At 34.1% G+C, this 18,034-nt stretch overlaps 1 protein-coding gene and 1 long non-coding RNA gene across 2 annotated transcripts in view; both read left to right on the top strand.

Moving 5' to 3' along the window:
- Positions 1-230: 230 nt before the first annotated feature.
- Positions 231-2,280, top strand: LOC141379823 (uncharacterized). The gene is made up of 2 exons (XR_012396662.1): positions 231-441; positions 532-2,280. It is a non-coding gene; the product is annotated as an uncharacterized lncRNA (long non-coding RNA).
- Positions 2,281-9,538: 7,258 nt separating this feature from the next.
- Positions 9,539-18,034, top strand: part of npdc1a (neural proliferation, differentiation and control, 1a) — a 48,793-nt gene continuing 40,297 nt past the window's right edge. Inside the window, exon 1 of the mRNA NM_001128783.1 lies at positions 9,539-9,757. Coding sequence (NP_001122255.1) covers positions 9,652-9,757 — 106 coding nt within the window. The 5' untranslated portion in view covers positions 9,539-9,651. The remainder of the gene's footprint in view (positions 9,758-18,034) is intronic.

Raw genomic sequence — 18,034 nt, 5'->3', positions numbered from 1 at the left:
TGATAAAGTTAATACATTTCTTACAGTGCTTTTAAATAGTACTGGATCAGTTTCTACAAAAATATCAAGTGGCCCAACTGTTTTTTACACTAATGATAATAATAATATATGTTTATTGAGCAGCAGATCAGCATATTATAATAATTTCTGAGGGATCTTCTGACACTGAAGACTGCAGTAATGATGCTGAAAATTCTAATTTAATTACAGAAACTAATAACATTTTTGAAGCCATTTTTTATCATATTTTTAATATAATTAATTGCCTTGGTGACCAAAATAGGTTTATTATAAAAACTTTGAGAACAAAAAAAGAATCATACCAGTCCCAAACGTTTGACCAATAGTGTATATTGATCTAAACAGAGTGAGATGGTCATTGCAAGAGATTCTTCTCAATCGTCTTCAATTGAAATGCAGTCGCTTTGGGAATTTAAAGTGGTAAATGAAACGCTCACACCAGACTTTTCTTTCATGACTGAACACAAGATCGGTGCATTATTACTATTGTTATTTTTAATTCATCCTCAGAATCTAAGTGGCTTGAAGTCTTAAAACAGGGCTCCCAAGACCAACCCCCACCCTCCCAAAAAACAGTGTTGTAGTCAATACACGGATGTTTAAATGAGAGTGAATGGACCAGAGTTTCAGTGCAGAAACATCAGGGAAATCATTGATTTACGACTTGAACATGTCTGCATGTGTGCGTGTGTGTGTGTGGAAGGCATATACAGTGGCCTTTATCATTATGTCACAGACTGTGTTTGTTTTATCACGTGCCAATGCTAAATCTGTATGTTTATGTATGTGTATATACAGTTGAAGTCAGAATTATTAGCCCCCCTGAATTATTCACCGCCCTGTTTAATTTTTTCCTTAATTTCTGTTTAACGGAGAGCAGATTTTTTCAACACATTTCTAAACATAATTACTCATCTCTAATAACTGATTTATTTTTATCTTTACCATCATGACGACACATAATATTTGACTGGATATTTTTAAGACACTTCTACACAGCTTAAAGTGACATTTAAAGCTTAACTAGGTTAGTTAGGTTAACTAGGCAGGTTAGGGTAATTAGGCAAGTTATTATATAATGATGGTTTGTTCTGGAGACTATTGAAAAAAAAATTAGCCTAAAGGGGCTAATAATTTTGTCCTGAAAATGGTTTTAAAAAATTCTAAACTGCTTTAATTTTAGCCGAAATAAAACAAATAAGACTTTCTCCTGAAGAAAAAATATCAGACATACTGTAAAAATTTCCTTGCTCTGTTAAACATCATTTAATAAATAATAAAAAAAAGAAAAAAATTCAAAGGGGGCTAATAATTCTGACTTCAGCTGTATGTGTGCGCGTTTATTTACAGTCATTGCTTAATTTCAATATTTGGGAAGGTTCATCCAGAAATAAACCTTTATTTTTTGCCAATTTGCTCCAAAACACGAAAAAGAAGATATTTTGAAGAATGTTGAGGGGGAAAAACATGCATTTACTTCTATAGTAGGAAAAAAAATGTACTACAGACGTTAATAGCTGTTTTTTCAACATTAGTAAGTAAAATGATGAAAGAATTATCATTTTTTGGGTGAACTATCCCTTTAAGGAAGATTTCTGAGAGACAAACATGAATTGAGATGCATCTGTCATGACAGAAAGACTATATAGGGATATTTACATGTTTTGTGCAATGAGAAGTTGTAAGAATTACAATTAGTCTTGTATATTTTTCATTTTTTTCTGTTCCACATGCAGCACTTTCACACTGTATGTACATTTTACACAAAATTCATCACTTAATATGGGAATATTTGCATTAATGTTATAATACTAGGAATGTTTGCATTGATTGTTGATTCCAGTGCAAGTTCTCACACAGCCATACTGTAGCTCGGAATTGCAGAAGAGTATTAAATGGTTAAGTCACGTGTATGAATGCTTATACCTTCTCCTCATAAGTTTAATTAATCACGACGAATTACGTTCAAACCTGTGTACCTCTTGTTTCTCTAAGGGCTTTATGACTGATTCACTTCGACGTGTGGCATAATACAGATCAGATAGGATTATATTTATGTCTTAAGATATTTTCTATAGATTACTTGAGAAGGTGATGTTTGTTTTAAAGGTCGGGGAAAGCATTTATCGAGGACCAGAGTGATGGAACATGCTGTTGCTGTGACGAGATTTTTTTAATAGTGTCTTTTTAAATTGCTGTTTTGTATTGACTGATGAAATGTTAGTACTTGCCATTAAAATCAACCAAATTGTGACCCTTTTTGGTCTAATATTGTGTTGTGTGAATCACAGATAAAGTCTGTGGACTGAGTACACGCTAAAATTTATTGTTGTGTCCATATTAAAAGTCCCCATACTACTGAGTTCAGTGCGGACAAAGAATGAAAGAGTTTGTGCCCCTCAGTTTTTATAAAGGATTGTTCACTCAAACTGAAAATTCTTTCTGTCATTAATTATTAACACCCCCGTCGTTCCAACCTTCAGAACCCACATTTAAATATTTTAAAATATGTGACATAGCAATTGAATTATGAGAATGGCTATATCATGATGAACAGTAATAACAATAATAATTCCTTACATTTCTATAGCACTTTTCTTGGCACTCAAAGCGCTTTACACATAGGGGGAATCTTCTCATTTTTATGCAAGAAAGAACATTACAAAGATATAATATGAACAAAGAGGGTTACATAAATAGAATTCCAACAAATTAAACAAGTTTAAATGATTTACACCAAGAAAGCGTTTTAAATGCAGTGTAATTGTTAGAGTCTTTTAAAGAGTTCACATAAATTTCAAAGTCCTTTCTGAAAATAAAATGTAAGGGTGTTTCTTTGAAAATTTACATTTATGGATGTAAAATTTTGTTTAAAAAAAATCAATAAATCAATAATAAATTTACAATGAGAAGGACCTACACTCAGAGAGTAACCAAAGAATACAATTTTTGGGGAAATACAGAAGTTTGGAAATAAGAATTTTTTAATGAAATTGGAAAAGTCAATCCAAAACACTTTTTACAGTAAGTACACTCCCAAAATAAATGGTTTAGAGTTTCATCATATTGAGTACAAAATTAGCATTTAGGGGAAATATTGTTATTAAATTTAGCTAGTTTGGTATTTATTGGGTAGCAATCTCCTCATCTACCACCAGTGTAGCATCCACCTGGATGAAGCGACAGCAGCCATTTTCCACCAGACCGCACACCACAGAGAGACAAGACAGAGTAATGAAGCTAATTATGATATGGGGATGGTTAGGAGGCCATGATGATGGGCAGAGGCCAGTGGGTAAATTTGGCCAGGATGCCGGGGTTAAACCCGTACTCTTTTTCGAAGGACATTCTGGGATTTTAGGGTATATGCTGAAGCATGCTAATAGGACTTTTAATTTGCCAGTGACCTGGGTTAAGCGCTTCCGGCGAACTGTATGCCAAAGGAAAAATCTGCACGTTTTTAAGGTCTGTTTTCTTTAAAAATCAGCGATCTCCACTGGCTGACTGATATTTTATATGAAGTGGGTCTCAGATTGTACTAGAAGCACTGCATTAAATTACATTTCCCCGCCATGTCTTTATAATATGAGCATTTATTTTACCCCAGTATATATTGAATGGAGCGTCTGCGCTATCCTGCCGATTCTGACGGGCGAGTGCGAGTAAAAGGCCATTTGTCTCGTGTTACGCTTGAACAACTAAATGAATGCCAAAGTTTATTTAACTGAATGTATTTTAATTACATTACAACATAAATGCTGTAAAAGGAACCGTATACAGTGGAAAAAAACTCAAAATAACCGGTCACCGGAAGTTTATAAGTATATGGGAACAACCCTAGCTCGGCATATACCCAATTATATTTATCTGTCTCCATATTCTACTGCATCCCAGAATATTACACAGCACCAAAAATGTAAAAAATATATATATTGAATATATTTAATATATTTTTGTGTACGGCAGACGGCTACTCGCCGTGACGCAGATTCCTGAATCTGTGTACTCCAATCAGGTGAGCCCTCTTCAGCGCTCGCCATGACAACGAGACAGCAGTGACGTGCCTTGTAAACATTTGCATCTGCGCTTCTATAAAGCTCGTGTGCTCTCTATCAGCTCTGTCAGTTCGCTCGGTGTTGCTGTTGTACTTGACCAAGGTGAGTTCAATACCGACGGTACGAGTGGAGCCACGCCAATCTCACGAAGTCCGCTTCGTGAAGCTTCACTCGGGCCCGTCTGTGCTGTAGTTCCTTGTGGTTTACGTACATAAACGTAACATCGCAAGGAATATTACGTGTTTGTTGCTCGAAATGTGCCGCCGAGCAACATCCAGTGAATACTGGCACGGCCTGGCGCCCGGTCTTCTCGTGCACTCCCTGGGGCGAGGCGGCCTTTGAGCCCTAGGCAGGGAACAAACAACCCCCGAGGACCCTCAGGGAAACACGGGGGGCCGGTAGTGGGACCTCGCTGCGAGGGTTATGGTGGGTGGGAGTAGCGAGGCCCACTCATCGTCTATTTTAAACTATAGTTTCAAACTTTAGTTTACTATAGTTTAAAATAGACACCATGGTAACTGTTATGATTTAACTTTATGCAAAGAGCTTAGAATGATCAAGAGCAACAGCCCCGGATTCCGCCATTTTGAAGTGAAAGCGATCGGCCGTCCATTGGATCTCATTGCTGTCGCGATGGAAAGCAGCTGCTTTGTTTTTATTTAATTTATTCAAAAGCGTGTTATTGTTTCCCAAAGTGTAGTGTCGCCTCTTGGTGATTCTATGCTCTTTGCTCTTTGTCTGACTGTTGTAATGTTTTGCTTTGTTTTTCAGCTAAGCTGTTGAGCAAAGAAAGACTATTGAAGACAACCGCGGGTTATATTCACGGTTGTTTTCTGAAAGTTTGTCTTGTTTGCATGTCAAACTAAATAAACTACACTCTTTCTAAACACCTGTCTCGTGTTTTATTTGTCCTCTACAGCAATGCACTGTCATGTAAGTCAGTTGAATGCATTTGTATGCTACATGGTTTGACAATACAGTAGTCTAACATATAAATGGTTGTTATAAATGTACTTTCATTAGCCAACGTTTGGTGTAGATATAAAAAGTTAATCAAAGATGTCCTAAGACATAAGGGTTATGTTATGGTTGTTTCATAACTATATTTATTATTATTCTGTATGTTTAAAACAAGCAAATGATACTATATATTTAACATGTCATGAACTTACTGTTATTTAAAAATTTGCTTAATAAAATGTCCTAAGATAAGAATGGGTGTTGTTTTGGTTGTATGTCAACCTCCAGTAGGATTTAGGTTGACTACATACAGCAGGTATAGGCTACACACATCACAGGGAGTTTTTTTTATGACCAAATCTAGTAAAACGTCTCTTACTCAAGTACTTTTAGCATGCAAAAGTCAAATTTAAGTATATAAAATACAGTTTCCAACAACAAAATTTTTGTCTTGTGAAAAAGACCAGTGTGGTGGTGAGGAAAAAAAAGTGATGTCAAGTTATTTATATTTCTAAAAGAAGTTGAACAAGTTATCATAATATTAGTCATTAGATTATGTGACCGCTAGATGGCGCTCAATTAAAAGGAGCGTTCATTTCAAAGGAGCGCTAATCTGTACTAAAATGGCGGCTCTATTGACGCATTTATTCCAGGAGACAACATCAGGGTAGGGGACATCCAATGTATATTTCTATGGGAGCTAACTAGTATTCACGTCGTATTATGCTCAACTCTTTTTACTCTTTTATGCTCTTTGAGAGTCTTGGTGGGATTTCAGAATGATATTTAGGCAACTATGAAGTAGCAGTACTGTGTACCATAGTTACACAATGCAGCATTTGGCTCGCTCGTAAACATCGCTGTCTGAGCAGAAGTTTCATCATTAGCCCTGACTGTCAGATGCTCTTCATCTCAGGAGCTGCCAGACTTTGCCCAACATTGCCCCCTCAGAAAGAGTTTGTGCCCCCCAGTTTTTATAAAGGATTGTTCACTCAAACTGAAAATTCTTTCTGTCATTAATTATTAACTCCCCCGTCGTTCCAACCTTCAGAACACACATTTTAATATTTTAAAATATATGGCATAGCAATTGAATTATGAGAATGGTGAGATTAAAGCTAGTCCTATAGTCCAGAGATCCGGTCAGGTGCGCCCGTAAATAGCCTTTAAAAGATGGAGGCGCACTCAACTCACAATTAGGGAGAAAAGTGGGTTACATGATAGAAGCAGCTTAATTCATTACATGTTTTGGTTAACTAATTATTTAAACACAACTCTCTTGAGCTCTAAAAGGAAAAAAAAAAACATAAGAAATTTGCTGTGAAATTAATTTTAGCAGAGACGCAACTGCCAGTCATTTATTAGTTATTCGGGAAGATGTAGCCTAATAAAAATGTTTTAATAAAAATAAATAGTTTACTGCACAGTCCTGCAGTAGGCTACACTATAAATAATATTTGAATTTATTTATTAATATTATTATTAATATTATTACAATTAAGCTAAAATTGACAAAACGCAGAACCCTTTAAATGTTTGCTTTCATTTTGCTAAAAAGCGCACTTTTACAGTTGTGTAGAGAAACATCCCATTATGCAGCAGCAGTCAAGATATAACACATAATAAATGCCTTTTGCGTTTAAAGATGATCGGCCTGCAAAGTCAAGTTTGCAGTGTTATAAATGGAATATGTATATATTGCTTAAGTGGAATTACCGCGGATCAACCGAGAAACCTCTCACATGCGCTGCAGGTAGGCTGAATGATAATCTTTTAAAAATATGTAATTTAGGCTATACTGCTATTTGCTCAAGCAAAATTAAACAACATAAAATATATTGTAGATCTATTTTAAGAGCAAGTTTGGTTGACTTGTAGCTCATGGCCCTAAAATGAAAATAACCTGAAAACAAGCTATTAAAAAAGGCTTAATAAATAAAATAATTAATAAATAAAATGACGGGTAGGTCTAGTAACCTAATGGTTTATGATGGTTTACAATATCACGAAAAAAACACACTTATGATAATATAAGATAAATCTTTGTTTTTTACATTTAAAATGATGAAAAAAAGTTATATAGCATATTAAGTTGCGTGTTATACGTGCCAAAATTTAACAAATTTTCACGGTAATACTAATAACATGTAAATTTTGGTATTTTTTTAGGTATTTTACTGGCTACACTAATGCCTTAAAATGTAACTAAGTAATTGTTTTAAATGACACTCGATTGTAACATTTAGCTTTTCCCTAATGTTGGTTGGATAATAGGCTGAAGCGGGATATATTTATTTACCGGTTAAATGAATAGTCTGATCGTGGGTCAGCTTGCATGTGTGGGCATAATTTGACGTCTTTACCTAAAACTTTAAACATTCATAGACCTGTTATTTGAAATAAAACGGAAATAAGGAGAATAACATATGATTTAAAGCACTCGTTTGGCACTGAAGCCATGATCCGTCTGCATTAATAAGCGGTATGCATTACCATCGTTAATAAAATTCGTAATAGCGAAACTGCATATTGTTATTACTATTAAAACGTAGCCTGTATTACTGCCTTAGGTAAGTAACTTAGGCAGTAATGCAAAGTAATAATAAATGTGAATAAATAGCCTGAATGAAAGAAACAAGAGACCAAAATCAGTCACCAGGTCTAGTGCCCCCTATGGATTTAAAGTGCCCCCTCAGTTTTGACTTCCTGGCCAGGGCCTGAATACAACATTAGCACCAGGGATGGGCAAAAATACATTGAAATGTATTTTAAAATAAAACACCAAATACCTCAATTTTACATGTATCAAAATAAACTACAAAACAGCAGCCAGAAATGAATCAAAATAAAATACTTCATTTTGTATTTTGAAAAATACTACAAAATACTTTTACAAGGGAGCATAACATTTCTGTTCATTTCCACATTACTGTTTTTGGACTTAGCAAAGATGCTGATGCATTGTACACTATACTGCGATTAAATATTACTGATCTTAGCATTGTGCAGTACACTATTTTTAATGACTGTCGAAAGCTCTCAAATATGCTCATGCTATGTGTCTCTTATTTTCTTTATGTTGACCACCTTCTTCAATATTATGCAATTTTCTGTTTGGATCTCAAGCTTAGGCAAATTACTGGGAAAGCACCAATCAGAGGCCTCATTTTTATGATGTCATCATGTAGACTTTTTACAAAAGTATTTTACAGTATTAATGCACTTTTATCCAAATATTGCGATGTTACTGAGATTTGCCTTTTTTTTTAAGAATGAGTGTGAAGACATTTGTCACATGTTTTTTTCATGCGATGTATCATCACTGTTTTGGAATAATTTAAGTTTATATTGCTTTTCCAAGGTTAATATGAGTGGTAATTTGCACCTTAAGGAGATTTTTAGTTATTTTCAAAACCAAAACAAGCTGTAGAATCCACTGTGAACTTTCTCCCTGGAAAATTTTACTTTCACAAAAATAGGTTCCTTAAAAAAATCCATCTTTCCTATGTGAATTAGAACATTTGATTAAATCACTTAGATTAATTGATAATAAAAAATGTGCTTCTTTCTTGAGCAAATATGATGAGATCTTTAATGCTACTTGAATACTTGTCTCTTTTTTTACAGCATTATTTATTTTAACTTTATAAGTATTTTATTTTGGTTTTGCTCTGTATCGTATGTAATGTGATTATTGTGTGAAAGAACTGTTATTTTTAGTTGTATTATATAGTTTCATGAAATAAAAAAGATAAAAAATTTTACAGGATTTTAAAAATACAAAAATACAAGACACTGAAGTATTAGAAAATATTAAGCCATTTTTATAAACCCCATCAAATACACGACAACAAATATTTTTAAGTTACTTTAACTTATAAGTTAATTTGTTTTTTGCATACAAACTTTAACCTGGTATTTTAGTCAGTTTTAATGATGTAAATTGAGATTATTTAAAAAGTTCAACTAAAAACTAACTAATAATGTCAATTAAAGTCAACAATAATTTGTGTTTACAGTGTAGTCGTTTTTATAGCTATATAGCTTCAGCTAATCCTTTTTAATGATATACTGAAATAAATACCCACCCACATCTTATATGGTCTAAAGTTGAGTAAATTTACAGCAAACTTAAATTGTTTTGGTGAACTTTAACATAATAACGACCCTAGTAGTCTCATTAAAATGACCTGGTATCCCTAATTACAATGAAATTATGCACCTCTAACATTTACGTCAATCATTTTATTTTGAAACCTTTTATTTTGTTACTAACAGAACGCGTCCCTTCACCTGAGCGAAGAAGCACCACGTCAGCGTCATTGCGTCACGAGCTCATTCATCCTTCCGCTGCCGCAGGGATCTCCGCTAATCTGTCCTGTCAATCAACGGAGGTGCCGCTCCTCCTCCTTTTTCCTCCTCCTAAATCTCTCTCCTCTATCTTTAGCTCTGTACCACGGCGGCTTAACGCTCTTTCAGAGTTGACGCTCCCATCTTCATTCGGGCCGGTTTGTTCTCTGTCAGTCGCGTACGTCCAACCGACCTACATCCAGATTTGGGAATGACACCCCGCGGCGTTTATCTGCTGTCCTGGACTTGAAAAGCTCCGTGAAGGATGTTGTTTTCTCCGACCCGGAGCACACGGCGAGCCCGGGCCTCCCTTCTGCTGCCCGGGCTGCTGATCTGCGTTATCCTCGCCGCCGTCGGTGCGAGTGTGCCGGGTAAGTAAGAGTCTGTCTGAGTGACATATGGTGCTCACACATCTTTTCTCAGCTGTTTTGTTTGTCATAGCATTTAGGTAAAATATTTAATGTTATTTATAAACATTATCTAATTATTTTAAGTAGTTGAAGTGACATTTTAACATATGCTTGATTTAAAAAAAAAACTTAAATGGATAGTTCACTCAAAACTGAATGTTTACTATTTAGTCACCTTCAAGTGGTTCCAAACCCTGATGAGCTGTTTCTTCTGTTGAACTTAAAAGAAGATGTTTAATGAAAGCTGAAAACCTGTAGCCATTGACTTCCATAGTAGGAAAAACAAACATTGGGGTTAAGTTGGTTTTTTATTCAAACATTGGGATTTTCACGTTCAATAAAATAGTAAAGCAGAATTTAAATAGGCTGATACAGATGAATTATCACGACATGTTGTTATGCACACATTGTATTTGTAACTGTAACTAAAAAACTGATAAACACACTTATCTCTATAGAAGTTTTCTATTAGGGCTGCACAATATATCCTTTCAGCATCGATATTGCAATGTTTAGTCACATCGCAGAATATGCAATGTTGAGTTTGGATTATTATAGTTGATCAGCACCACAATTCAGAATACATAAGATTTGTGGTCACAAAACAGAGTAAAACATTATCCTTTGCATGTGTTTAAAGGCACTTCAAAAGAGTTTAAAGCATTCGACTGAAATAATTTCAACTGAATTATTAATATAATGAAGTCCATGCAGTGCTATTTAACATTTTACATTACGTTTGATTATTTAATTTCTGTAAATGATGAAAATCGGGTTGACGTCTGAACCCAATGTCCGACGTCAATGTCCAGTGTCAGACAAATGTTGTATTTTTGTTGCTTTCCAACACAACCTAAGTCTAATGATGTTACATCTTGACGTTGTGTGGACGTTACAATGATGTCTATTTAACGTTAGATTTTAGTTGCCATACCTGGCAAATAAATGTCAGTATTTGACGTCTATATGACGTTGGATTTTGGTCAATGTCCAACACAACCTAAAATCAGCCAAATATTCACGTCGTTTGATGTTGTTATTGGACATCAAAATAACATTGTCCTCAAATTCCAGCCACCTAAATCGAACATAATATATTTACATATTTACATTTACATTTAGTCATTTAGCAGACGCTTTTCTCCAAAGCGACTTACAAATGAGGACAAGGAAGCAATTTACACAACTATACGAGCAACAATGAATAAGTGCTATAGGCAAGTTTCAGGTCTGTAAAGTCTAAGAAGGAAAGTATTAGTAGTATTAGTATATATATATATTTTTTTGGGTACAGTTAGTGTGATATTCAGAGAGGCAATTGCAGATTAGGAAGTGAAGTGGAGACTAAATAGTTGAGTTTTTAGTCGTTTATTGAAATTAGCGAGTGACTCTGCTGTTCTGATGCAGTTAGAGAGTTCATTATCAATCATCAATATTAATGTCTTGTGACGTTGTATGCCTGCTGGGCTGTTTTCATCTCCAGAAAACCATAGCATTTTTGATTTACATTTTTCATTGCTCTATTGCATTTATTTTTGCTTGCAATTTGTTTATTATTTTTCATCCATGATTCATGATTTTTTCCCCCCATTTTCTGTTTAACGCAGAGATTTTTGTCAACACATTACTAAATTTAATAGCTAGACCTACATTTCACAGTAGCGTGGTGATAGCGTCGCTATAACTAATTTATTTTATTTTTGCCATGATGACAGTAAATTATATTTTACTAGATATTTTTCAAGACACTTCTATACAGCTTAACGTGACATTTAAAGGCTTAACTAGGTTAATTAGGTTAACTAGGCAGGTTAAGGTAATTTGGCGAGTTATTATATAACGATGGTTTATTCTGTAGACTATCGAAAAAAATTTTGCTATTGCTAAGGGGCTAATAATTTTGTCTTTAAAATGGTGTTTAAAAAATTAAAAACTGCTTTTATTCTAGCCGAAATAAAACAAATGAACCTTTCTCCTGAATAAAAAATATTATAAGACATACTGTGAACATTTCCTAGCTCTGTTAAACATCATCTGTCAAATATTTTAAAAAGAAAAAAGATTCAAAGGGGGCTAATAATTCTGACTTCAACTATATACATATATATATATATATATATATATATATATATATATATATATATATATATATATATATATATATATATATATATATATATTACGATATGTATAAAAATCTCTATTGTTGCTATTCTATTAATATCTATTAGTATAGTATACTACTATGCTAGTTTAAATATTCGGTGTGACTCAAAAATCTATGACTTCAAAAAGTAAGACTTCAAATCAACATTAGCACTATTTAATTAACTGTGAACAATGTTTGATAGTGATCGGCTGCTAATATGATTTCCCTATTTGGAATTTGCAAACAATACTTTTCTGAAATTGTATTAAGAAGGTGAAATTTTTAATTTGTGAATATAAAACTAACTAACTAACAGATATGAAAGTCAATGTTTTCAGCTTTCATAATATAATCTTTTGTGTTTAACTGAGAAAGGAAGGAAGGAAGGTTTGGAGGAATTAAAGTGTGAGTAAAGGATGATAATTTTTAGTTTTGCGTGAACTATTCATTTCTATACTTGTAAAGTGCTTTAGTTCAGACATGTGGGTTATTTACACTATTGTAGTTGTGCGTGTGATCATGTTTGACAATTAAAATAAACCGGATTCAGACTGTCTGTAAACTTTAATCCGGTTGAACAAGTGGAGAAACAAACACAGAGAAGGAAAAGAAAATGTTCCGGAATTCCATTGTTTTCCAAGCTTTTCTGATTTTTATCTATCCAATTGTTGGTTTAAGGTCAGTGCATCCTTAGTAAATATACTGTATGCTTAAAAGATCTGAATTTTAGATCTGATCTGTATATTAATGTGTTTGCGTACTTTTTTGTTATGATTTGTACATTGCATTGTAACATACATGCACATGGGCGAAGCAGTGGCGCAGTAGGTTGTGCCATCGCCTCACAGCAAGAAGGTGCTGGTTCGAGCCTCGGCTCAGTTGGTGTTTCTGTGTGGAGTTTGCATGTTCTCCCTGTGTTCGCATGGGTTTCCTCCGGGTGCTCTGGTTTCCCCCACAGTCCAAAGTATGAGTGTGTATGTGAATATGTGTGTGGATATTTTCCAGAAATGGGTTGCGGCTGGAAGGGCATCCGCTGTGTAAAAACTTGCTGCATAAGTTGGCGGTTCATTCAGCTTTGGCGACCCCAGATTAATAAAGGGACTAAGCCGACAAGAAAATGAATGAATGAATGAATGAATTAACGGATACATGCACATTTTGATTTTACATAATTTAATGTGACGGAGAGTAAAAGTTTGACACAAACCATCATTTTTGTTTGGTGGAAGTTTAATATATAATCTTTGCATATTTCAGCATTTTTTTTCTCTAAAATCGGTTTTAAATCAATATTTTTTTTTCTTATCAACTTACGGTGCAATATCTTACAATATTTTCCAGGGGAAAATGGGGTCTCAGGCAAAAAATGGTTGGGAACCACCGTGTTAAGGGATCTGTTATGGAAACTAGTCAAGGAATTGAATTGTTCTTTTTCTTCTTTCAAAAGGAAAAAGCTAATAATGCTATTGTTCACTTAAAAAATTAAACATTTGAAATTAGGAGCATTCATTTAAAGCATTTTTCACTAAATCCATCCATCCATCCATCCATTCATTTATAATTAGAAAATGGCCTTAAGTCAGTCTGTATTGACATTTTTTTATACTGTAGATGTATTTATCCAAAACACTCTTATTCAGAATTTGTCCGTTATCAGAAAAACAGCAAGAAAATCCTTTCACAAACTTTGTGATTGGTCTGTGCCTCAAATGTGTATTGTAGTAGCTGAAGAGGCTCATATAGTGAGCTTGCTTGTGGGATGTGAGTGTATAAATATGGAGAACATGAGTAGAGATCATCTGTCCAAACTGGATTTCAGACCCCCCCCCCCCCCCCCCCCCCCCCCCGTGTGGGAATTACAACAGCTGGACAAAACACTTCCACAATCTCTTTCTCACTCACACATCTCACACATATCTCATCTTCCAGCAACTTGTGTTTACGCATATTTTCCATTGTAAAGTAGATTGTGTTTTTTGTTTTCCAGCATGTGGCTTCTGAAAAGAGCTGCCACGTTTAGCGCGAACTGCCCCTTGGGCTGTTGATTATCTGATTGTGGCAGAATAGCATGTCTTTTTTCACAAAGAAAGAAAGATCTGTGGCTAGAGCCGCTAGCCATGCAGTCATTTCACAGCCGGTGACCATAGTGTGTGCTTTTGTTTGTTTGTTTGTTTGTGTGTGTGTGTGTGTGGATAATCAAGCCTGTTTTGCTCAGGTGAACAAAGCAACCTGCAAAGCGGACAAAATTGTTTGTCAAAAAGTAATCTTATATATCTGTGTTTTTTATTAAACTCTATTTAAGTGTTTGATAATCATTTCACATTATGAAATCAAGTCACTATAACAGTTTCATCATATTGTATTTGTTTTGAAATGTTATTATACATCGTTTCCTAAAATAATATCTACAGTAATGCATGCTGTAAGAACCCAGGAGGCCCAGGACGTCAACATGACGTCAGATTGACGTTGTACCCCAACGTCGTGGAATATTGTGTAGACGCTACCACTGTGACGTCTATAAGATGTTGGATTTTGGTTGCCATGCCTGATAAATAAATGTCAGCATTTGATGTCAATATGATTTTGGTCACTTTCCAACACAACCTAAAATCAGCCAAATATCAACATCGTTTGACGTTGTTAGTGGACGTCAAAATAACGTTGTCCTTAGATGCTGGCTAGATATTGAATTTTGGTCACCTGACGTCACAACCTAAATCTAACCTAATAATAAACATCTTATGATTGTGTGCCTGCTGGGAAGAGTAATACAATTCAATGCAATATTTAATTAATATATTGTGTTTTTGTAATTTTTATTTTCTGTCAGTCCATTTAGTTTATATGTAAAAATACTAGTGGTTTTAAATAATATCTTAAGTTATATTTGTATGTATATAATTTCTATATTTTTATTTACTTTTATCTTTATTGTCATTTAAGTGATTTTGATATCAACTTTAACCTTTTTCTTTTGCTTCATAATGTAACTTTTTTTTTATTTTATAAATTTGTTTTATATTATTAAGTAATTTAATTTTTATTCTACATATTACCAAGATGATTTTGCTTGGCTAACAGTAACAGCTCATCACATTTACTGGTAATCAGCAAATAATTATCCTATAATAGGGAAAATGGCTCATCAAAACAGTTCATCTAGACTCAAGGACTGTATTTTTTTTTTGTATATTCAACTCATACAACTTGCACAGAAAACTGAAGTGTATTATGTTTTATCTGTACAGCATGGCTATGTCCTGAGCCCTCTTTTACTTCAATATTATATATTGAATAATTAATTAACTGTTGGCTTTCTAATTCTGCTATGGCACAGTCAAATGTTAGGCTGCACTGTAAAAAATGGCCGTGATTTCAACGGTAAAAAATTGTAGAAATGTTACAGTTAAATTTCGTAACCTGGTTAACTGTATGTTTCCTTAATACAGATGAAGTCGGAATTATTAGCCCCCTTTTGATTTTATTTTATTTTTTTAAATATTTCCCAAATTATTTTTAACAGAGCAAGGAAATTTTCACAGTATGTCTGATAATATTTTTTCTTCTGGAGAAAGTCTTATTTGTTTTATTTCGGCTAGAATAAAAGCAGTTATTAATTTTTTAAACACCATTTTTGGGACACAATTATTAGCCCCTTTAAGCAAATTTTTTTTCGATAGTCTACAAAACAAACCATCGTTATACAATAACTTGCCTAATTACCCTAACCTGCCTAGTTCACCTTATTAACCTAGTTAAGTCTTTTAATGTCACTTTAAGCTGTATAGAAGTGTCTTGAAAAATATCAAGTAAAATATTATTTACTGTCATCTTGTCAAAGATAAAATAAATCCGTTATTAGAAATAAGTTTTTAAAACTATTATGCTTAGAAATGTGCTGAAACTATCTTCCCTCCGTTAAACAGAAATTGGTGAAAAAAATAAACAGGGGCGGTAATAATTCAAGGGGCTAATAATTCTGACTTCAACTGTATATACAGCGAATAACCATAAACAGACTTTCCCAGAATTCCCTGCATGGCACATCACTTTTTATCCTTTTTGTTGACATTAATATGGATCTTTTTAGTTGTTTCCCTATCATTATGTACTTTAGAGATTTATGTTACATCTAATGTCGATAAACAATGTTTATTTCGTGACTTTAATTTTATGCGTGTTACCATACTGGTGTTTAGTAGCTGTGTGAATGACACCGAGCACCTTCTTTACACTGATACACTTTTCTGCTAGTGGGGTAAAGTAGTTTGTGATGAGCATTAGTTCATTATGTAACTTTCTCATCACCACCTGCATATGGCTGTTAGCGTGTCTATCTGTGTAACAACAGATGTGTAGATGTTGGTAATTCAAAATACAGACATATTACATCTGTAAATTAATGAAATACGGTAATTTACTTTAAAAATGAGAAATTACTTTTACGGCTTGTACCGTATTTTTAATGGTAAAATACTGGCAACCACAGCTGCTGTTTTTTACCGTAAATTTTACAGATTTATTTTATACAGTGTAGAAAATAGGCCTTTTAGTTTGTACACAATAACACACCAATCAAAAAAACACTTGAGTGCATTGTTAGGCACTCTAACGTGAAATCCGAAACCTAAAATCCCAGTCCTCTTAAAGGGATAGTTCACCCACTTATTCCAAACCGGTTTGAGGTTGTTGTTTGTGGGTTTTTTTTTTTTTTTTTTTTTTTTTTTTGAACAAAAGCTATTTTAAGTAATGTTAATTAATAAAAACTAACCATTGACTTCCATAGTAACCCCCCCATTTTTGTTATCAATGGATACTGGCTTCAAATATTTTTGAAAATATATCTTGAGAGTGAGTCAATAATAAATACATTTTTAAATTGTGTTATGTTTATTCAAAGTTGGCCTTTAGACATGAAACTTACAAAAAACATGGAAATGTTTTACTTTTTATGTGTCACCTTGAGGTACAGCATGGCTATGTCCTGAGCCCTCTTTTATTTCAATATTAAAGCTTGGTTAATTGTTACTTTTCAATTCTACTACAGCACACTGAAATGTTAGGCTGGAAAATAGGCCTTTTGGTTTACACAATAACACGCCAATCAAAAAAAAAAAAAAAACACTTTTGCGCTTGGTTAGGCACTCAAACGTGAAATCCGAAACTTCCTCTTAGTCCTCTTAAAGTCATAGTTTACCCACTTGTTTTAAACCGGTTGGAGTTTTTTTTTTTTTTTTTTTTTGGAAATCTACAATGGATTTTAGTGGCTACTGGCATCAAATATTTTTCTGAACATATCTTTAGAGTGACTTAATTATAAATACATTTTCAAATTGTGTTATTTATTCAAAGTAGGTCATTAGGCATGAAACTTACACAAAACATGGAAATGTTTTACTTTTTATGTCTCACCTTGAGGTACAGCATGGCTATCTCCTGAGCCTTCTTTTATTTCATTATTAAAGCTTGGTTAATTGTTGCTTTTGGTTATACCATGGTGCAATCAAATGTTAGGCTAAAAAAAAGGCCTTTTAGTTTACACAATAACACACCAATCTAAAAAGAAAAAACACTTGAGTGCTTGGTTAGGCACTCAAGAAATCCAAAACTTCCTCTTAAAGGGATCGTTCACCCACTTGTTCTAAACCGGTTTGAGTTTTTTTTTTTGGGTCTTGTTGAGCAGGATATTTTGAATATTATTACTAATACTAACCCTGACTTCCATAGTATTGCCCCCCTATTATGGATATCAATGGCTAGCTGCAAATATTCTTTAAAATGTATCTTCAGAGAGAGCTAATAATGAATAAATGTTCCAATTTTGGCGAACAGGCTAAAAGCGATAAAAGAAAGGGTCCCTGTCATGTCACATAAGTGATAGTCTGTTTTAATTACACTGCAGTTCTGGCCATGCACAGCTTACTTCATAAAACACTTACATAAGAAGTGTTTGGGTGGTGTGAGGTGTCTCAGCATTGCTCTCTTCAGAGGTGATGGAGTGGATGGAGAAAAGGTTAGCTGTGTTGCTGTGGAAACCGCACAATTGGACCCTGTGCTTGCTGTCCCAGGGGACCGTGAGGATTTGA

This window comes from Danio rerio, chromosome 21 (genome assembly GCF_049306965.1).
Source record: "Danio rerio strain Tuebingen ecotype United States chromosome 21, GRCz12tu, whole genome shotgun sequence".
Taxonomy (NCBI): domain Eukaryota; kingdom Metazoa; phylum Chordata; class Actinopteri; order Cypriniformes; family Danionidae; genus Danio; species Danio rerio.
This window is presented reverse-complemented; position numbering and strand designations above follow the sequence as displayed.